Source organism: Andrographis paniculata, unplaced genomic scaffold (assembly GCF_009805555.1).
Source record: "Andrographis paniculata isolate CXL003 unplaced genomic scaffold, ASM980555v1 Contig37END, whole genome shotgun sequence".
Classification (NCBI taxonomy): Eukaryota; Viridiplantae; Streptophyta; class Magnoliopsida; order Lamiales; family Acanthaceae; genus Andrographis; species Andrographis paniculata.
The window spans coordinates 6464398-6486306 of NW_026137570.1; the positions used below are offsets into that span (position 1 = coordinate 6464398).

Here is a 21909-nt window from a genome sequence, read left to right on the forward strand (position 1 = left end):
AATTTATTTTAAAAAATGTGCTGAAAAATTTTTGAAATAGAAACAAACCCGTAATATCTACTAAAAAATCATTTAATGAAAGGTCCAAAAGTTGACGAGAACAGTGTCCCTATAGCGAATACGACACAAACCAAATTCCACCAACTTTTACATTAGAAAGGTTGGTAATCCGTACTAGCATGTTCAATGATAGGACATATATTGGTGTTTTTGTTTGAGGATTTGGATTTTGAATTGAAATTTGAATAGTAAAAAATTTGAATTGAAATAGTTGTATGATGTGATATAAATATAAATTGATGTGATGTTTTGAATGTAAAATTGATTTTTAGTATAATATAAAAAATTACAAATTAGTATTTGATTTGATATTTTGAAAAAAAAAAAATTGTATGAATAATAAAAATCCACCAAAATCCTTCAAACAAACACACCCTTATGGGTGAATTCCCGCTACTAACACTAAGTGAAGTTCCGTTCCCGCTACTAACACTAAGTAAAGTCAAAGTGTTTAATTTTGGCAGGAAGAGGTGAGAAAAAAAAAAAAAAAAACAAGTAGCCGAAATGAAATTGGCTCAAGAATTTTCTTTTGAGCTATTTGAGAATAGAACAAAAACTTTTTATCTTCGATTTTTCTTCACAAACACGGGGGATAAACGCCAACAAACGGGAGACGGCGGGACTCGGATGCGAGACTTAAGGCTCTGATACGCGAGACTTTCGTTTTTGTCTTAGATGAAGTAAATAGTTGTCTCGCCTAAAATTTTAAACTGTTAGGGATACCCATCATGTATTTATTTATCTACAAACGAGAGTCAACCAACATTTGTCATATGAGTAGTGAAGAGCTTTCCGCAGTTCCCTAATTCGGATAGCTAAACTATCGTTGAAATACTCGATGAAATAGAATGAAGCCGAAGTTGTTGTCCAACTCAAGAAATATATTAACCTTCAAAACTTAGTCAAAATTACGATAGAGGAGCGAAGAAGCAACGTGGAGTAAGTGTCGAGGAAGTTGAGAAATAAGTGGAACGAATGAAGAGGAAGTTAGACAAAATTAAGATATAAATAAAGGAAGAAAGAATCAGAACGACAAAAAAAAAAAAAAAAATCGTCCAACATCATTTATGCACTTCAAATTTTCATACTTTGTTTGTCTCAACTTAATATGCCCGTTTTTTTTTTTTTTTTCTTCTTTGTACTAGATTGAAAATAATATGGTGTTTTATTAATTAGTGAAAATATATAAAATAACTTTTAACAATTTTGTTTATGAAAGTACAAAAGAAATGAATATTTTTGTAAAAATTATATTTTGATATTTAGATATAATTACTTTTACTATAATTAAAAACAATTATTTAAGTGGGAAAACAAAAATGATAAAATAAGTACATTGAGTTAGGACGAATGAAACATTTTTCTTTATTTCTTTATCCAGCCCAATGTGCTTGTTTAGCCGTTCAGTCAAGATTTTTTTTATTTTTTAAACTTCATCAATATTTTTCGAATTTAGATTTATTGCGTTCTGACTATTAACCGCGAGATCAACTTGAATACTTTCTTAATGAGGCCGGAAACCCTTTTGTATCAATACCGACTGGTCCAAACTGAATAAGCCGTTGATGTTAATTTTCAATGTCAACAAAACCGTGACAATTGAATATTTGTAATTTTGGTTTCAAATAAAAATCAAACACAGTGTAGTGTGTTTTTATGTTTAGAAATTTTCAAACTTTTTGTTTTTGGTTATTAAAAAATATGAAAGCATTTTTAAAATATTATTTTTTATTTTAAATATTCAAAAAATAATATTTTTATTAAAAATGATAAATAATATTTTTGAAAGCAAATAAGCTCATTGTATTTTTATATTTATGTAAAATAGTTATGAAATATGTTAGAGAAAAATAAATATAGCTTTATTAGAATAGAAAATTTTGGAATGACAAAAATGATTTAATATAATATTTATAAATATGTATATATTTTTAATATATTATATTGTTTTTAAAAAAATATTTTTAGTAATAAATAATTAATTTTTTTAAAAAAATGTGTATACAAACATACTATGGTAACAAAATCAAAACATAGCTAAATTGTAGAATAAGTTTAGAATCATATAGAGAAAAATTGCCAATTATTATTTATTTATATTAAAGATTATGGACATATTTTAATTAGGGAAATAATACTCTATAGGTGGCTACGGTTTGAAATTAATTTATAATATAATTTTAAATATAAATTTTGGTTAAACAATATTTTGATATAAAAAAAAATTATATATTTTATTGAAAAATCATACAAATTAAATTATGTAATTTTTTATTTGAAATAAAAATATACACACTTGTATATGAATGATATTTGGTGGGTCCATTTATTATTATTATTTTTATTTGTCTACAAAACACAACATTACATTTATTTATAAAAGAAAAAAAATTAATTTTGGTCTCAATATAATTAAAATTAATTAATTTTGGTCCCAATATAAAAAATTCATCAATTTTTGTCCCAATATAATCAAAATTTATCAATTTTGATCCCAATATAAAAAACTCATTAATTTTGGTCCCAATATAAACAATTTCAATCAATTTTGGTCCCATTATAAACAATTTTTATCAATTTTGTTCCTACCGTTAAAAAACTAACGGAAATTGCTGATATGGACATGACGGAGGTGACGTGGCAGTTGACCTGGAAAGTACACGGCCATGTACAATTATACACGGCCATGTATATTTTAGTGTATAATTATACATGACCATGTTGTTACACGGCCATGTACAATTATACACGGCCATGTATATTTCAGTGTATAATTATACATGACCATGTTGTTACACGGCCATGTACAATTATACACGGCCATGTTGTTACATGACCATGTATATTTCAATGTATAATTATACATGACCATATTGTTACACGGCCATGTATAATTCTACACGGCCGTGTATCTTTCTGTTTCGGTCTAAAATTTTAATTTTTTGTTATATTTTTAATTTTTTTTAAATTTAGAATAGTTGATATAGTTAAAATGGAAAAAATAATAATAATAATCATAATATAATTAAAATATATCAATTTTAGTTCAAATATAAGTATTTATCGAGTATGTTCTTTTAGAAGATTTTGCCTAAAATTCTACTATTTAGCAAAAAAATTTCTCTTACAAACATCCAATTAATGTATTAAATATTTGCTAAATAGTAGAATTTTAGACAAAATCTTTCAAAAGAACATACTCGATAAATACTTATATTTGAACTAAAATTGATATATTTTAATTATATTATGATTATTATTATTATTATTTTCCATTTTAACTACATCAACTATTCTAAATTTAAAAAAAAAATTAAAAATATAATATTTTTGCTAAATAGTATAATTTTAGATAAAATCTTCCAAAAGAACATACTCGATAAATACTTATATTTGAACTAAAATTGATATATTTTAATTATATTATGATTATTATTATTATTATTTTCCATTTTAACTATATCAACTATTCTAAATTAAAAAAAAAAAAAAAAATTAAAAATATAACAAAAAATTAAAATTTTAAACCGAAACAGAAAGATACATGACCGTGTAACAACATGGCCATGTATAATTATACACTGAAATATACGTGACCGTGTGTAATTGTACATGACCGTGTAACAACATGACCATGTATAATTATACACTGAAATATACATGGCCATGTAACAACATGGCCGTGTATAATTGTACATGGCCGTGTACTTTCCAGGTCAACTGCCATGTCACCTCCGTAATGTCCACGTCAGCAATTTCCGTTATTTTTTAACGGTAGGACCAAAATTGATAAAAATTGTTTATAATGAGACCAAAATTGATTGAAATTGTTTATATTGGGACCAAAATTGATGAGTTTTTTATATTGGAACCAAAATTGATAAATTTTTTATATTTGGACCAAAATTGATTAATTTTGATTATATTGGAACCAAAATTGATTTTTTTCTTTTATAAAAATATCATAACTCTCTATACATTTAATTTATAAAAATAATTATCATATCTTATTAAGTTATTTATATACTTTTCAAAACAATAATTTTACGTTACAATCAACTATTATAATAATATAGTTGTTACAAATTTATACTAATGTATAGAATTTACGGACATAATGAGTACTCCCCTTCATCCCATGTAATATGAGTGTATTATTGTAGACACGATAATTTAGATAAAATATAATTAGTAACTCGTTAAGAAATGTATTAGTAAAAATAATTATAGATTAAGATTAAGATAAGTAAATAGTTTAATTAAAATTAAGAAAATTATAAAATTTAAAATTTAAAATGCTATTAAAATGCATAATTATATTTAAAAAAATAGAAATGATAACTTATGTGGGACTAGCGAAAATAGAAAATAGGGACAAATTATGTGGGACGAGCGAAAATAGAAATAAGGATGTTTAAAAAAAATTATTATATAATATTATTATAAAAATAGATTTATAAGAGATAAAGAAATTTTGGACAAACAAAAATAAAATAAAATGAACAAATTTCAATTAAAGAGAGTAAGTAGTGTTTTATAAAAAATTTCATTGAAGTACATAAAACTTCAATGATAAAATTGCACTGTAATTCTTACAAAATCTGGACCGTCCAATTTGAACCAAATCTAACGGCGGAGAATCCGTTCAAATCCACAGTGATATAGGTACGTAGGGAAGGTGCATTCCATTCAGCGCACCAACCACTCCCACCATTCACATTCACACTTCACCATATTCATTTTCATCTTCATCTACATTTCCACCAAACTTTTCTTCAATTTCACTCCACTCCCGCATTGCTTCTGCCTCTGGATGCACATACATTTGCCGTCGCCTGCAATTTTTTATCCGCAGTATGGAATTTGTAAGCATCCGACGACTCAGTGTATTTTTTAAATGCTTTTGGTTAATTTATTTGGGGCTACAAGTATGTGGATTCCGTTTCTGGATATTCTCTGTGTTAATTTGTGGATTTGACTGTTCTCGCTGTTGGGGAAATGGATGAATTGGTTTGCGTTGAATTTTTGAGTCTATGAATTTGTTTTTTGTGATGTTTCTGTCTGCTGGAAGCGCTGTTCCATTGGACGGGTTTACGTCTTAATCGCTAGGGTTTTTGTTGTTGTGAATCTATTTATATATGTTTGTAACAGATCAGTAGCGATAATCGAACTATTTTTTTTCTGTTGATTGATTCTTAATTGGTAATCGAGGATAATTAGTTTTTTGGGGGATATATATATATTTTTTAATTTTTTGGATTGCAGGCAGTGGAATCTGGTGCGAGAAGCATGGAGAAGGGGATTGAGGTAAGGAAGAATCAGACTTTGATATGTACGCCATTGATGGCTGATACAGCGGATCAGTTGGTCGAGTTGATGTACAAGGCTAAGGCTAAGGGGGCTGATATTGTGGAGATTAGGTTGGATCATTTGAAGAGCTTTAATCCTCGTTTCGATGTGCCGAAGTTGATGAAAGAGTGCCCTTTGCCCACTCTGTTTACTTACAGGTTTGATATGTTTGCAATTGTGGTGTCGATTGCGGTCTTACCGGATAAATTATTTTTGCATCTATTTTGCTCTAGAAAGGATTTCTTGGTTAATTCATTTGCTTTCATAGCTAGTTAGGCCATCGGTGAGTGAATGATTGAAAAGGAAATGTTGGAAATATATTGAAGTTAGGTTTTTGTTGGAATGCTGATCAATATTAGATGGGACTTTCGATTAGGGCTGGAGTGAATCTACCCGAAGCTATGGAGCTCTGCGAGTCGATATAACTTTTTCTACTTCAATTTTTCTTATGTACATGGAAAGTCTTAACTATATATGCAAAATGCTTGATAATAAAGTGGGAGATTTGATTGTTAAGGGATTTGCTGTGGTTATTATTAAAAACTAAATAAAATGTTGGCCAAAATACAAAAAAGTTATAATAATAAAAAATAAAAACATGGTGGTTTCTTTTGAACTTAACCTTTAATTAAAGTTTTGCCTTTTGGACATATCGAGAATATAATTATTTGATATACTTGATTATTGGTTTCTATACATCAAGCATAAATTACGATATAAAGAATTTGGACCTTTATTATGTGAACATTTTTTTGAAGTTAGTGAGTAAACATAAGATGAAAACCATGAATGACATGATTATATATATGTACATATAGATATAGAGATATATTTGATTTGGTTTCCTTTATTTGTCACTTTATTTCAAGTTAGGTGCTCTGTCATGTTTGTGTCCTCAGAAAGCAAAACCTGCCATGATTAATTGAGAGCAAAGTATTGATTATTTTTTTTGGTTTTTTTTTTTTTCAAACCTTTGGTGAAACAACCTTTGTGTTCACATTTCAAAATTTTGTAGTTGGACCCGATTCTTGCAGCATTTGGACTTTAATGCATTCCTTAATTTAACAACCTGATCTTTCACATCTTTTCTAATAGACCTGTATGGGAAGGTGGTCGATATGATGGTGATGAAATAAGTCGTTTTGAAGTGCTTCGACTTGCAATGGAGTTAGGAGCTGATCATATTGACATTGAACTCAAGGTACAATTTCTTCCAAAAATTTAATGTTTGAAGGATTTCTATTATTCATACAAAAAAAATTTCCCCAAAATATTAAATCAAACACCTTAGTTTTTATTTTTTTATATTATATTAAAAATCAACTTTGTATTTGTACCATCACATCATTACTTATTTTTATCTGATCATACAACTATTTCAATTCAAATTTTTTACTATTCAAATTTCAATCTTATCCAAACCTCCAAACAAACACACCCTAGTTTCAAAATTTTCTCGTTGATTTTGATTTGAAGAGTTTTGGGAAAATCTATCAAACCATTGAAGTCCAACCTTTGTGTTGCAGTTGATAACTGAACTCTATATGGATACTGTCTCCAAAGAAAATGAATTATATGGTCTCATCATTACCAAAGGATATAAAATTCATTGGTTTGAAATACAAGCTTGTTTGTTCAAGTAATCTGTCTCTTTTTACCTCGGATTTCTTGTCATTACACGATGTTTTCTATCTTATGTCTTTTATTGACTGCTTCATTGAAGGCTGCTCATGAGTTCAACAAGTTTATGAATGGATACAAGTCTGAAAGGTGCAAACTTATAGTTTCTTCACACAATTATGAGTGCACCCCATCAGTTGAGGAGCTAGGAGACCTTGTTGCAAGAATACAAGCAGCTGGAGCTGACATTGTTAAATTTGCCACGACAGCATTAGATATCACCGATGCAGCTCGTGTGTTTCAAATAACAATTCATTGCCAAGTAAGTCACTAAGCCTTAACAAATATTTCTTGTCACGTTGTTTTCCTGAAATACGCTTCAGTATTGTTGTGTGGATAGGTTTTTTTCCTTGTTCCATTATAACACAGGTTTGGGTTAAGATTCAACAAAGCTATAATTGTCAATTTAGCTGTTATGGTGTTACTACAGAGAGTGAAATAAATATATTGATTCTACCGGCCTCTCTCTCCCTTGGAAACACCTCAATGAGCATAGGTGGTGACACGCCATCTACTTTTCACCATATAATTCTTTATATTTCTTCTTTCTTGACATGTATCAGGGGGATTCATTCTCTGAAAATGATTGAACATGCTTGTGTCAAAATGCTTTGAGTATTCCATTTTAGTTTTTCAGTATATTAATTGTAGATAAGCTCCAGGTACCAATTATTGCTATGGTTATGGGAGAGAGAGGCTTGATTGCTCGAGTACTATGTCCTAAATTCGGTGGATACCTAACGTTTGGCACTCTTGAAGCTGGAAAGGTGTCTGCCCCCGGGCAGCCTACGATCGAACAGCTAGTTGACTTGTACAATTTTAGGTTGATTGATCATGATACAAAGGTATTTGGGATAATTGGGAAGCCCGTAGGTCACAGCAAATCACCCAAGTTATATAATCGAGCCTTCAAAGCTGTTGGCTTTAACGGGGTGTATGTACATCTGTTTGTGGATGACGTTCCAAAATTCTTAAAGACCTATTCTTCGCCAGATTTTTGTGGTTTCAGGTAAAGTATCTCACTCCCTTGTTATTTGTTTGATTGTGAAGCTTCACCTCAATAATAAGAAAATTAATCCTTCCCACGTGTAGCACAGTTTTTGTACCTTAAATCCTTTATATTTTGTAAATCACCAAAAGAAACCTAAAAAAGTCACCGAAAAACTATACCGATGCTAATACTTGATGAGGATTCAACCATTGCAGCTGCACCATTCCACACAAAGAAGCCGCGCTCAAATGTTGTGATGAAGTTGATCCAGTCGCAAAGGTAACAGGAAAATTTATACAACTCTTAGCGTGTATGCTGCTGTATCTAATTTCATTTCCTTAATACTAGCAGAATATAGGGGCTGTTAATAATATCATCAGGAAGCCCAACGGGAAGCTATTTGGCTGCAACACCGACTATGTTGGTGCAATTTCTTCTATTGAGGATGCTCTAAGAGGTTGTTCACTTTTTTCCTGTTGACGAGCTCCCTGTACTAATTATGAGCCTAGTTGCTTTTTATGAGTCTACTAATTTAATCTTAAGATACAGCGTATCCTGTAAAAAATAACATGCGACATCTACGTCGTAAAACACAGGTTAATTGATTTCTTTGGTCTATCCTACCTACATTCAGAACCAAAGGGGATAAAATTACTAGACTTGATTTACTTGTGGAATTACTATGGAAGGGAATATTTTTACATTGTGGGAATAACTGGACCATGGAGCATACAGTGCTTGGATATTCACTACCCGACCCTTTGCAGGTTCACACAATGGAGGCAATGGATTTTCTTCACCCTTGGCCGGTAAATTGTTTGTCGTCATTGGTGCTGGTGGTGCAGGCCGAGCAATTGCGTATGGTGCCAAAGAAAAAGGAGCAAGGGTTGTGATTGCTAATCGCACTTATGGTTAGACATCCTCCTATGCTTCCTACTGCATTCGTCTTTTTCTTGTTTGTTAGTCTAGTTTGAGCATTTTGTCAGTTCGTAGTAACAAGTCATTGGCCCATGGGTGGCACTTGGTGAGATGCATGCCGGCGCAATTATTTACTTGAATACCAATTGGGAGTGCTTTCAAAAAATGTATATTTGGCGATGTTCAGTTCTTGTGATTAGGTTGGATGAATTATTCCAGAAATTGCATATTCGGTGGAAAAGGCCGAAAGATTGTTACTATTTACCGTTAATAGTTTTCTTGAAATGCAGAATATAAACACAATGCTATAGTTGTATCCTCAGCAAGTGTGGCAATAACAGAACATAATCATAATACTTATTTTGTTATTTTTTATTTTTCTTGCAAGATCGAGCTAGAGAACTAGCTGAGATTGTTGGAGCACAGGCGTTGACTCTTTCTGACCTGCATAATTTTCATCCGGAAACCGGGATGATACTCGCAAACACGACTTCCATAGGAATGCAACCGAAGGTTGACGAGACTCCTATTTCCAAGGTTAGAATTTCTTTTAAATTAGAACTGTCATCTAAGGATTTCGATAAATTACGAGATGTCCTGTTGGATTCAATTTATCTGCAATAACTTCACCTATCTTCCGGGGATTGCTTTTTTGGTTTCGAATTCGCCCTTCGGCATTGCTCCGATGCATCCATTCGTTAACATATTGCAATACCGTCAAACTGTGTGGTTTTTCAGGAAACCTTGAGATACTACCAGCTCGTGTTCGACGCTGTTTACACACCCAAAATCACGAGGCTTCTGCAGGAAGCTGCAGAAATGGGAGCGAAAATTGTGACGGGAGTCGAAATGTTGATCGGGCAGGCTTACACTCAATACGAAAACTTCACCGGATTGCCAGGTGACAACAAAACCATGTCCTCACTCCCTATCCCCCTCCATATCTTTCTTTCAAGTTTTGGATATCTAATCTAACCGGAATAATTAGGATGCTCATTACGGCTAATTAGTAACACATGAAATATAACATGTGTTGTATGTTCTATTTTATTTTATAAATGTGTTGTGTTAATATACCTTATATGTGTTGATCGATTATAGTAATCCCTCCGTCTCAAAACTATAGTCTAATTTGGGTTGGACACGAGATTTAAGGAATATTGATATTATAAGCTGGTAAAAAGTATGGATAAAAAGACTTTTTTGTCCTTGTAATGTACTAGTGGAAAAAAGTAGTGACAATTATGTAGTAATAAAAATGAAAAAGTAATGCAGTTTTATGCTATTTATGGAAATGAGACTATTGTTTTGTGACATACAAAAATGGTAAATAAGACTTATGTGTTGGGACGGAGGGAGTATACGATTTGAGAAAGAAAGATTATTAATAGATAGAAAAGAAAGTTCGGACACTGAGTAGTTTTGCCCGATCAAAATTCTCACCTTAGGTGTTTGGATGTAGTTTGAAATTGATTTGACAAGGGAATTTGTTTGAGTTTTAGTTTAAATAGTATTTTGAAATGATGATAATTTATGAGAAGAAATAATGTATTTTTATTGGGAACCTGTGGGTTGGATAACCGTATTTTTTAATTTGAAATAGTAATTGTATTATAGTGATATATGCTTTTTATATCTAATGTGCTGTCAGGCTGAGTAAATACCTTCATCTAACTATTTGATTCGATTTCGTGCAGCTCCAAAACAACTTTTCAAGGAAACCATGGAAGATTAGTAACATTTCTTGGGAGGGAAAGATCCAAAGGCAAATCTTCATATCTAAGGCTGAAGGCCTATTGTTTTGTTGTAATGTAATCTATCATTTGATTTATTTTATAAGTTGTTGTTAGACGTACGGAAATTTTATTTTTATATTTTTTTTGACATTATTTTCAGCAAAATGTGTAGTTTTAACACATCCATTCTGCTCCTTTTCTGTGCCTAAGTAAAGGCCTATTGATTGATTTCAGTTTGGACTTTGGGGCTATACTAGATTTAGAATTAATTTGTTACTTTTATTATATTGTATAATTAATTGATCATAAATTTAAATTTTGAATTTTAATTGAACATATGTGGCATCGCAATAAAATATATGAATTTGGTGCGAAGTGAATCTTGTAATTTTGTTAAAATTTTGGATTTTGTTTACATAAGAATTATCACTTGCTATGTATATATATATTCTCTCATAAAATATAATTAAATAAAATATTTATTTTTTATTTTATTTCTTTACTGAAAAAAGTAGTACATATATAACTTTATATTTTTTAAATTTAAATAATTATTAAAATAATTATCTTATAACTTTATGTTTTTAGATTTATAATAACTATCTTAATTTATAATTTTACTTGTAGATGATTTATCACCACCATTGTATTATTATTACATAAAAACACGGCCCACACAGTACCAGGTTGAATAACAAGAGCATGAAAGAGTATGTAATTGTAAATTATATGATTTTCATAATACCAAAAATTTTGATATACCGATCCATCTGTACCATATGGTCCATATTTTTTGTATGCTTTTACAATTACAAAAACACATAATTATTCAAATTAACAAACATCGCGCTACACATAAAACACTAATATACCAAAAACTAGGTTCATGAGGTAAAAAGAAAATGCAATTTCAGGCAAGCTCAAACATGTGCGTTCTCTATTTCTCAGTAACTTTCATCACAGTAGGACTTCGTTCCAGCCGCAGATTTTTGAAGTAACACGGTGCCAAAAAGACAATCATGCAAGGCCCCATTTAGATTTTTTTTTTTAAAATAAAAGGCACAAAATGTAACATTGTTAAATGTACAACACCAATAACTGACCTACAAGCTTTGTTGATTAGAATAGCTCCCGGCGGCTGTTCCACCAGTATTAGCATTGAACATTTGCATGGTGGCAGGAGGGGCGCCGCCAGCGCTAGGAGACGGACCCACTCCAGAAACCGGAGAGGGGGCACTTGCATTAGCCGGAGCTGGTGCGCCACCGGGTGGTCCAGGCAACGAAGAACCAGGTGGGGGCTGCATTGGAGCCATTTGATTGGTCGGATAACCTGATAGAATCGACAAGAAAAAAATAAATAATATAAATAAATAATAAAATCAGCAAAATCGAAACCAATTCCAGTAACTCGAAAACTAATTCTGATCTCTTTGCCCGTGTGAAGATATTGATTTTTAGATATTAAGAGTGTGTCCCCTAAACCAAAAAACTATTCACTTATATGTGTGGTTTACGATAAAATGAAGTACCAAAATGCCAGTTGCATCATTGATGTTTGGTCATAATAAAAAGAGAATAGAATTAGCTAAATGAAGATATTAAATTTTAGAAATAAGTAGGATGTATTGTTTTTGGTTTACCAGGAGCGCCGGGTACAGGTAATGGTAGAACAGGAGGCCTGACACCCAGGTTTAATTGTGGGGGTACTGCTCCAGAGTAAGGTAAGACCGGAGGTGGAATTATGGGAAGGTGCGGTCTTCCACCGGGAAAAGCAGCAAGATGTTGATTATAAACTGCACCTATCTGTTGGTAGGCTGATGCCTGGCCAAGATGCTCCTTGATCTTCTGATCAATCAATATTTGAGTTTGCTGTTCTTCAAACTTTTGGTAATATGCCCTTATGTTTGCCTGAGCACAATTATTTAATCTCCATCAAAAAAAATTGTGGAAAGAAAGAAATTTTACAGTTCTATGAAACATCAGGCTCAGTTGAGATCGATACCTTATGTTTGTAACCAGCATTATGCTGTTTTCTTACAGATGGCTGAAAAAATAATGACAAATGTTAAAATAAAATTCATTGCTGTAATTTCAGTAAAATACATTTTTCTTCATGGCCTTGAAGCTATAGTGGATAGGATCCAGCTGATAAGCAAGTTCAACCATGATCGGTAATAATTTGTTCAGACTTAAGGAATAGAACGGGAAAAGGAAAGGACAAAAATCTTTGGGCATTTTATAATGGGAATAAAATGGAATAAGAACATTCTTCTCCCTCTTGAGTAAACATTTCATATCATCTTCCTAATTTTTTTTATGTTCTGTATAAACTCCGAATCTCTCCATGAAGCATTAGAATTGGGAAGCTATATCACATTGCATCAGCAGGACTTTACAAATTCAATATCAGCACAAACAACTTGATGTGTAATTTTCAGATTATTGAACTATAATAGAAATCTTTGTGAGCTATCCTCGGCAAGTCAGGTGAACATGAACAAATTGTGCTCGTAACTTAGGCCTAATGATGTATTGACAAACATATTTGGAAAATAACATTCTCTGGAAGACTAAAATTGATATGTGGTTATGTAATATATTAAAACAAAGTAATAAGTTTTCCAGCCGCCACATGCACATGATTGAAGCACAAATAGTACCAAAGCATGTAAGGGTTCTTGTCAGGCATCGTGAAGCCTATCTTTCACACTGTGATGGATTAAACCAGACGCACAAATTAGACTAGGTTTGGGAATGCCTCTCTTCCAGAACATGACTATAAAAATAAGAGTTAATTGACCCAATAGCAGTGTAAGTTTATATATATATATATATATACACCAAATTTTCTTAGATTTCCACTATTCACCAAATTTTCCCAGAATATGGGGTATGTCTTTTGGAGGATTTTCCCATATTTCCACTATTTACCAAATTCCCCCTCCCCACCCAACATCAAACCAAATACTTATTTTTCATATTCTATATTATACTAAAAATTAATTTTACATTCAAAATATCACATCAATATCTATTTATATCAAATCATACCACACTATTCCAATTCAAAATTTTTACATTCAAATTCTAACTCAAAATCCAAACCCACCTTATATAATTTATTCATGAAACCAATGTCTCAAAAAAGCCACAAAATTATTTAAAAATTGTATGGCATTCGCTGCCATTAGCGAACTTCATATTTTGAATAAATCAAATCAAGGACACAGATATCTGATTGCAACTTATCAGCTATTAACACATAGAACGCTATGCTAAACGGCACAAGAAAATTTAGCAACATTCCTAGAACACCTAAAAGTAACTTTCCCTAAACTCAAATCTTCAAAAATACTACATTCTCAATGTAGAGCTTACACAAGCAATCACCAGATCAAAATTACATTTACACTTCTTGCCGATCAAAAAAAGATTACATTTACACTTCCATAAATAATTCAAACAAAGGAGAGCACCGCAGGTAAACTATTCACCAAAAAAAAAATCCTTAATAAAATAAAAGCAACAAACATCTAATCTAAGTACGAATCTGTACAATATCAAAAGGCAGACTCTCAATTAAAAACACCAAACTTACAGAATCATGCGTCAAATATGTGTCGCAATAATCACAATAATACCTGCCATTAAGCAAACACAAACAAGTCAACCATCGAGTCTCTATTCGTCCAAAATCCAATATCCACAAATAAAAGTAGACGAATCTTACCGCGGCATTATCGCAAAAATCGTCACCAAATCCTGAACTTTCCACAAATATGAAGAATCGGAAAGTGTAACAATTAGCAACTTACAGCTCAATTATCGAGCAAACAGCAAATTCTACGGCGACTGGACAGGGTTTTGCGGAATCCGCCGTAGGGTTTATCGCTCCGTCGTAGAGACCGAGGCGGTTGAAAAATCGCACCACAAAAAGCCGCCCTATTTATAGCTTGGGCCCGACCAACAACTTTACCGTAAATTATGGGCCTATGAAACGGTTATTGGGCCAAAAGAATAGGTCGGAATTTTAAATTAAAGCCCAATACAAATTTCTTCTCTAAAAATAGAATTTTAAATATTCAAAAAGATTAATGTGAAGACTTGGCCACTTGGGTGTATATTATTCCACCAATTTCAAAAAAATCATTTAAAAAAAAAATTAATATATTATACAACTTTATTATTTTTATATTACTTATACAATTCTTTATATTTTTTATATAAAATATATCTTCAAATAATTTCACTAAACAAACATACCTGGGTGTTTTCGTAACAAGAGAATTGAAGAAAAAAAATAATATAAAATATTGAATCATTTCTTCAAATAAGTAACTTTTTTATGAACATTTCGAATGACACGAAAAAAAATACACTAGAGTTCAGAAATATTTACCCATATGCAAGTATTCAAATGAACTCCGGTGTATCAAATGAATTGATCAAAAACTTCTATTTATAGGAGAGGATAGTCTTGGCTTCCTTTTTGGATGGTCCCACGTAGCGTATTTCGATTAGCCTATGAAAAAAATTTGTAATATTTTCTTTCTTGTCAAATGTTTTTTGTTTTCATTTTTGAAAATTTTGATTGCACACATTATTTTTGGGTCAAAATATTTAAACATTTCTTTAGTCGGAAGATATTAATCATAATACTCTATTTATTGGCAAGATTTATTTAATTTATTATAGCTCCATATATGCACATACTATTTGTATAATATATTTCATATTAAACAAATTTCTCATTAATTGTTGATATTTATTATACTTCCTCCGTCCCATTGGAAGAGTAGCATTTACTTTTTTCACGTAATTTTTTTAATATTAATATTATATTAAATTATAAAAAAGACAAAAATACCCTATTAGTATAGTGTAATAAAAAGTAATAGCATTTGTGTAATATATTGTAAGTTGAAAGGGTATTTATTATGTTAATAAATTGTGCAATTATTAAATTAGGAAATGATAACCTTGTTTTTGAATGGAAATAGAAAATGGTAACCTTTCAATAGGACGGGGAGTATTAAAATTAACATATACACATAATTATGCTATATATTTACTTTATTGATATTTTTTTCTCCTAAAAATATATTATATTTAATTGAATTTAGACATTTATTTTCTAATGTCTATAAAATATTCCATCTAGACTCGTTAAGCCGATAAAAAACTATTTTAAGGCGTGAATAAATTTCACAATATTCTTTTTTTCTTTTTTAAATATCATTTTTTTTTTTTTTTTACATATCTTTTTTGCCATTTTTTTACAACTATTTTTGCAAATTTATTTTTGTATGTATCCCGTTTTTTCTTTTTGCCATATATATATATATATTGTATGTATGCCGTTTTTTTATTCCATTTACTATTTTTTTTTTTCATTTTTTATGGCAATTTTTTTTGCCATAATTTTTGTAATTTCTTTCGTTTGTCATGCATATATATATTTACATTTTTTTTCATATGGTTCAATATTTTTGGACACTATAAATTCCTCACCATGAAAAATTTATTATCATTCTCAAAATTTAATAATTTAATCTCTCAATCTAGGGTAGATTTCTTTCTCTTGTGTATTTTTTATTATTCTTCTATTTTGATTCTTGTTTTTGGTTTTATTTTTTTTAGTTAAGATGACTTATCTCAAGAATGTCTCATCCCCTCCGGTAATGCCGACGAGTTGGCGATTTTTGAGTTTGAAAGCCAACCATTAAACAAAGCGATTTGTCTATTGGTCCACCCACCGTTCGTAGGACCCGCAGTCGCTCACCCTCGCTTGGAGGTTCCGAATTTTCTAAAAACGTGATCTCGGGATGCTGCGGTGGAAAGCAACTGTTGTGGAGTGAGGATTACAAGATATGATTTCCGCCGCGACACCCCGAGATCACATCTTCGAAAAATTTGGAACCTCCAAGCGAAGGCGAGCGGCTGCACGTCCTACGGACGGTAGGGGCACCAATAAACGGATCGCTTTGTCCAATGGTCGGCCTTCTCAAAAATCATCAACTTGCCATTACCGGAGGGGAGGAGACATCTTTTAAATAAGTCATCTTATAAAAAATAAAAAATAAAAGAGAGAGAGGGAGAGAGAGAGGACAAATAAAATTAAAAAAAAAAAATAGACACACACAAATATTAAAAAAACAGAAAGAAATCTATACTAAAATGAGATAAACCAAAATTTTAAGAATGACAAAATTATCTGGCAATGAGAAATTTATATAGTGTCCAAAAAACTTGAGCTATATGAAAAGATAGAGTAGTATCATATATGTGCAAAGAAAAGAAGAAAGAAAACAAGGAAAGAAAAAAAATAAAAATAAAAAGGAAAAGAAAGAAAAATAATATACATGTGAATATATATATATATAACATGTGTATATATAAAGAGAGAAAACCAATAATGAGTCAATTCCCCCGAAATAATTTTTGATGTATGTGTAAAAATTATAAAATTTAGTATTATATAATGAGTATTTTTAAAAAAATGACTTTTTGATTTTTTTATAAACTATTTTGTATTTATTATTATTATTTTTAGAAAATTGCAATTTAAAAATAATGCTGAAAGTATAAAGCTAATAATTCAAAACACATGCAACTTTTGAAAATTTACCATCATTAGACAACAATATAAGTCCATTCACTGTGTTTTTCAATAAATATTTTTTTTATATTAAATATAAAAAATCATGTCGATAATAGTAAAAAAAAAAATTAAAATTAATACTCTGTTGAATTAATAGTTTATATGAGTAACAAAATACATATTATATTAATATATTATATACATATTTTAAGTAATATTCTTAAGAAATTGTCACCCAAAAATAAGTGACTGAACAATTTTTTTAAAACAAAAAGACACACGACGTTAGATGACATCTTTAGTTCATCTTACAGAACACCACAATATTTTGTAAACAAAGACCATATCAATACTTCTTTATATTATATTAAATAATTATTTTTTATTTTTTATATTAGGCTAAAAATCAATTTTGCATAAGTACTTATATATATATATATATTACATAACTAGTCAAATTAAAAATTTTACTATTCATAAATCCACAAAAACTCAACTCTATTTTCATTCAAATTTTCACTATCAAGACAACACATTTCTAAAAAATAAATATAATTTTTTTTATCACAAAATATCATTTTAAATATATATATATATAAAATATCCAAACTCAACCTGGACTAAAAAGAAAAACTATAGCATCCAAAACTCTTAACTAAACAAAGCCCAAACAAATCAAATAACACAACCCATACATTTTGGCTGTCATTTTCAATTTCTTTACAAGATATTCTCAACATTCTCAATAAAAACATCATATTTTCATTAAAATATATATATATAGATCTAACAACTATTTCACCTAAAAAAAATAACAAAAAATCAAAACACAACAGAACAGACATATAGATAGATCCAACAATATTGCACAATGTTATACATCTAAAGCCTACTCAAAGCATTGCACAAAACATATCGGTGGTCGACTACGCCTACTATTGAATAAAACTGTGAATTTCAATAAAAACATTCATACCATATTCAATCACTAACAAAACCAATCTATTCAAAAACATAACTTGCAAACACAAAGTGTCTCAAGAAATAGTAACTACGTTCATCCAAACATACTTAAAACTGTCGAAATAGCATCTCAGTCGTACCTCAAAGTTTTTGACATATTTTCCATTCACTTGGGCATCACCGCAAACTGATGCAGAACAGGAAGGACGACGCCACCAAATCGTCAAGGACTGCAAATCATAAAACAAAATGTTACAGTATCTGCTAGGTAACAGGCGACCTTGAACGCGTACACCAATGTCAGAAAAAGCACTAACTGATGCAAAATACTGACCTGTATGATCTAGAACGGGACCTTGCAGGACTTCGAGAAACCTTTCTTGGACTCTCCGACTTTCTTGGAAGTGGACGAGTCTGACCATTTTCCCCAGGACTTGGGGTGAGATTGGCGGGCTTATCCACATTCTTATCATCAGGAGATCTCGAGCGAGAAAGTGATTTAGAATGCCTTGGCAATCTTCCACGAGGCTTATGAGTCCTGTCATCTCTAGGAGAAACTGATCTGGAGATGGATCTTGATCGTCGCGGAGACGGGTTATAGTCTCTGGCTCCATGACCTCTGTCTCTGTTGAACAGAAATAAGAATAAGCAAACGTCTAGGGTGTTACAATAATTTTTGCACCCAAGCAAAGGTAGTGAAAGCCAGACGATTAGGACAGCAAACAGACACAACCAATGATTCTGATATGGAAGAATGTCCAAATCCGCAAACACTTAGAGAAATACATTTAAGGTTTCAGCATAAAATAATCTCCCTGGGATTATCTAATGACTGAAACATGACTATTACCTGCATCCTTTCCAGAAATTCGGGACAAAAACTATTAACTTTGGTCCACAAACTGTTAAACGCTTTATTCGGGTTCATCAGCATCTGAAAACTTCCAAGCTGCCTTGCCCCAACAATTAGAAACCTCATACTATCTTTTTCGTAGGCATTTTCAACACTTCAATCATAATAACTTTGATACGCCTTTGAAGATGGTTTCTTTCTTTGGCCAACTATAGCTTTAATCATTCTTTGACTGGATAGTATGCAACATTAAAAAATCAAACTAACAAACTAAATGAAGAATAAAAGTTTCCTAATGATTTCACACATCATACCAAGTTGGCCATCCAATACAACAAAAAGCTTTAACAGGCTGTCGAAGGCAAAAATAAACAATTCGCCTTGGGTTTTATTGGAACTAGAAATTACTGGAGAAAGTTTGTAAGAAAAAATGTAAAGCAAGTTCGCTGATGTTAGTTCCCTTTTCACATTCCTCTTTATTAGGCCTTAAATTATTTATAATCTTTGTGAGTTCAAATCTGCAAAATAAGGGCAGATTGTCACTTGACTCTACGGCAAACATGCAATACATGTTTAAGAAAGACTAACTACAGTTGCACGAAATCATATCAAAAATAAAGTATCGTCCAGAAAATTGAAGAACTCAAGCATTCGGGTAGAATTTGCTTATAGACATCTCATATGCAAACCAAAGGCAAAACTGTCTGTTTGTTTGTTGACTTGTTAATCTAATGCTTTCCCTGATGCATTAAAACAGCTTTGAACATCATAGTTGAGTGATTATTCAACTAATAAATGTATACCATCAGGAAAACAAAACAAATGTTTATTCTAAAATGGACATAATTTGAGATCTAGGTGCCTAAATCTTATTAGAAGGGCATTTTCGGAACCTCAGATATCACAACTGCATAAATATTCCAGTAGTCAGCATTATCGTCATCCACATGCATCATGCAAAAAATGATCAAAAATAACCAAACACTTGACAGATTGACACCAATGGAAAATCATCATGCTCCGTGACAGGAGAGAGATCTCATGAGTTGCAAATTATATAAATGTAACATAACTTCTCAACATTGTACCGGAAAACAAGTCTATTTTCTGCAATAATTGAAAAACAGACCTTGAGTAGCGCCTTGATGGAGAAGGAGAGCGTGATTCAGCTGCCAGGCAAGAAATCACAACCTTTCAGAAGGATTTTAAGGGCTTATATACATGATAAGTTTAAAATGTTCAAATGTGTTATATCAGCCAGCACTCATTTGCATCCCTTCTAGTGGATAGCCAGTGTAGAATGGTGCTTAAGATTTTATTGTACAACAATGGGGTCATTTCAGGACCAAATATGATTGTTACTCAAAAGAACAGCATTCTTTGATGTAATAACATTAAAAAAGAAGATATTAGAAATGCACACTTACAGTTATGGCGACGCCTAGGGGAAAATGATGGACTGTGTCTCCGGTAGCTTCCTCGGGAACTGCAGAATAAAGTAAAACTTTTATAAACAAGCAAAGGAAAATTAGCCCTAGCTGTTATTGCATATATAAAGGAAACGTTAGCCACATGTAGAGAGCAAGCTACAGTCAATTACAACCTTGTGCGTGAAATTCTACGCATTTCTTGAGGAGTTTTCCTGTTCTCCTCAGCAAAAACAATCCTGATTTCACGTCCTCCAATAACTGAGCGATCCAGGTGGCTTTTCGCCTCAGCTGCATCGTCAGGGTAGCGGAACTTGACAAATCCAAAGCCACGAGGCTCACTAAAATTTCAAGAAAAAATAAAAATCAAGCGTGGATCACATCAGCTGCGTTAAGGTCCTGGAGATGCAGCCCCAACACTTACCCCGTGTAGTAATTTTTGGGCAAGTAGACATCCTTAATTGGACCAAACCTCTCAAATGGAACCCTCAGGTCTTCAGGCCTACAGGAAAAATAAAGGAACCTCAGTAAAATCACATTTCATAAATGATGAAAAACAGAAAGCTATAGGACAAAAGAATTCACAAACAAGCTTCGAAAATCATAAACAAGAATCTGTTAAAGTGATAATTATTGACTAACTGAGTAGTAATCTAATACGGCAGCACAAAAGGAGGCTATTATCCTCCACTAATCAAACAAAACCAACTATATATTGCTTATTTTGAACCTAAAACCCCTAAACTCCTAAGAATCACCTGGTAAGACAAACCTGGAGATCTACAAAATCGATTGAATAATTCAACAGCATTCGCAATTTCGCACCAACAAAAATAAACTAAAAAGATTTCTAAGTTCAGACTCCAGCAGGTATCCATAGAAAGCACTTTACAATCTATTTTTCGCATAATTTTAAAGGATAACGAAACCAAACAAAAGAAACCTTTTCAAGTTCAAATTTCACAATCGATTTTTTTGTTCTGAAGTAAAGAAAAACGTCAAATCACTAACGGAAAGCTCTTGAAATGAGGGGATAAAAAGACCTAGCGCTCAGAGAAATATTTCGAACAAGAAGTCCAGACGGGGCCGGAGAGCGGCGATCATGACGGCGGTCACGGGGATCGTCGTAACGCTTTCTTCTAGCCGGGCTGCGGCTGCGACTCCTGCTCCGATGTCTCCCCATCGACTCTTCTCCGTTTTGCTTTGCGAATTTCACCGGAAACCCGCACTGAGAATTCGCCACAGGAAAACCCTAACCCTAATCTTATCCAGAGGCGTCGCTTCGTTCGCTTCTTTGAAATAAAAATGCGTGCGTCGAAATTTTTGGAGGG

At 31.7% G+C, this 21909-nt stretch overlaps 3 protein-coding genes across 4 annotated transcripts; 1 reads left to right on the forward strand and 2 right to left on the reverse strand.

Moving 5' to 3' along the window:
* The first annotated feature begins 4740 nt into the window (after window positions 1-4740).
* LOC127250655 (bifunctional 3-dehydroquinate dehydratase/shikimate dehydrogenase, chloroplastic) lies at window positions 4741-10967 on the forward strand. The gene is made up of 11 exons (XM_051274036.1): window positions 4741-4925; window positions 5326-5567; window positions 6505-6610; window positions 7133-7351; window positions 7752-8098; window positions 8296-8359; window positions 8432-8537; window positions 8848-8991; window positions 9387-9535; window positions 9737-9899; window positions 10696-10967. The coding sequence occupies exons 1-11, from the start codon at window positions 4917-4919 to the stop codon at window positions 10731-10733; spliced, it is 1587 nt and encodes a 528-aa protein (XP_051129993.1). The 5' UTR covers window positions 4741-4916; the 3' UTR covers window positions 10734-10967.
* Window positions 10968-11651: 684 nt separating this feature from the next.
* On the reverse strand, window positions 11652-14667 carry LOC127250683 (U1 small nuclear ribonucleoprotein C-like). Of its 2 annotated transcripts, XM_051274083.1 has the most exons (6): window positions 14465-14667; window positions 14333-14375; window positions 12737-12778; window positions 12375-12642; window positions 11838-12064; window positions 11652-11702 (listed from the first exon to the last, which is right to left on the reverse strand). In XM_051274083.1, exons 1-5 carry the CDS (start codon window positions 14470-14472, stop codon window positions 11838-11840), a joined length of 588 nt encoding a protein of 195 aa, XP_051130040.1. In that variant the 5' UTR covers window positions 14473-14667; the 3' UTR covers window positions 11652-11702. The 2 variants fall into 2 exon arrangements, with proteins under 2 accessions (XP_051130040.1, XP_051130039.1); XM_051274082.1 differs by having other exon boundaries at window positions 11652-12064.
* Window positions 14668-18160: 3493 nt separating this feature from the next.
* LOC127250623 (serine/arginine-rich SC35-like splicing factor SCL28) lies at window positions 18161-21873 on the reverse strand. The gene is made up of 7 exons (XM_051273997.1): window positions 21622-21873; window positions 21003-21080; window positions 20755-20919; window positions 20579-20637; window positions 20281-20320; window positions 18633-18923; window positions 18161-18528 (listed from the first exon to the last, which is right to left on the reverse strand). The coding sequence occupies exons 1-7, from the start codon at window positions 21759-21761 to the stop codon at window positions 18522-18524; spliced, it is 780 nt and encodes a 259-aa protein (XP_051129954.1). The 5' UTR covers window positions 21762-21873; the 3' UTR covers window positions 18161-18521.
* Window positions 21874-21909: the final 36 nt, after the last annotated feature.

What these genes read in the sequence shown, in the direction of transcription:
- LOC127250655 (XM_051274036.1), top strand. An exon ending in AAGTTGATCCAGTCGCAAAG is followed by an intron (nt 8,360 to 8,431) that starts GTAACAGGAAAA and finishes TAATACTAGCAG; the next exon opens with AATATAGGGGCTGTTAATAA. An exon ending in GATTGCTAATCGCACTTATG is followed by an intron (nt 8,992 to 9,386) that starts GTTAGACATCCT and finishes TTTTCTTGCAAG; the next exon opens with ATCGAGCTAGAGAACTAGCT.
- LOC127250683 (XM_051274083.1), bottom strand. An exon ending in CATATTTGACGCATGATTCT is followed by an intron (nt 12,779 to 14,332) that starts GTAAGTTTGGTG and finishes TTATTTTTTCAG; the next exon opens with CCATCTGTAAGAAAACAGCA. An exon ending in ACCTGTACCCGGCGCTCCTG is followed by an intron (nt 12,065 to 12,374) that starts GTAAACCAAAAA and finishes CGATTCTATCAG; the next exon opens with GTTATCCGACCAATCAAATG.
- LOC127250623 (XM_051273997.1), bottom strand. Translation starts at nt 21,761, where the DNA reads ATGGGGAGACATCGGAGCAGGAGTCGCAGCCGCAGCCCGGCTAGAAGA. An exon ending in CCCAAAAATTACTACACGGG is followed by an intron (nt 20,920 to 21,002) that starts GTAAGTGTTGGG and finishes TTGAAATTTTAG; the next exon opens with TGAGCCTCGTGGCTTTGGAT. An exon ending in CGTAGAATTTCACGCACAAG is followed by an intron (nt 20,638 to 20,754) that starts GTTGTAATTGAC and finishes TTTATTCTGCAG; the next exon opens with TTCCCGAGGAAGCTACCGGA.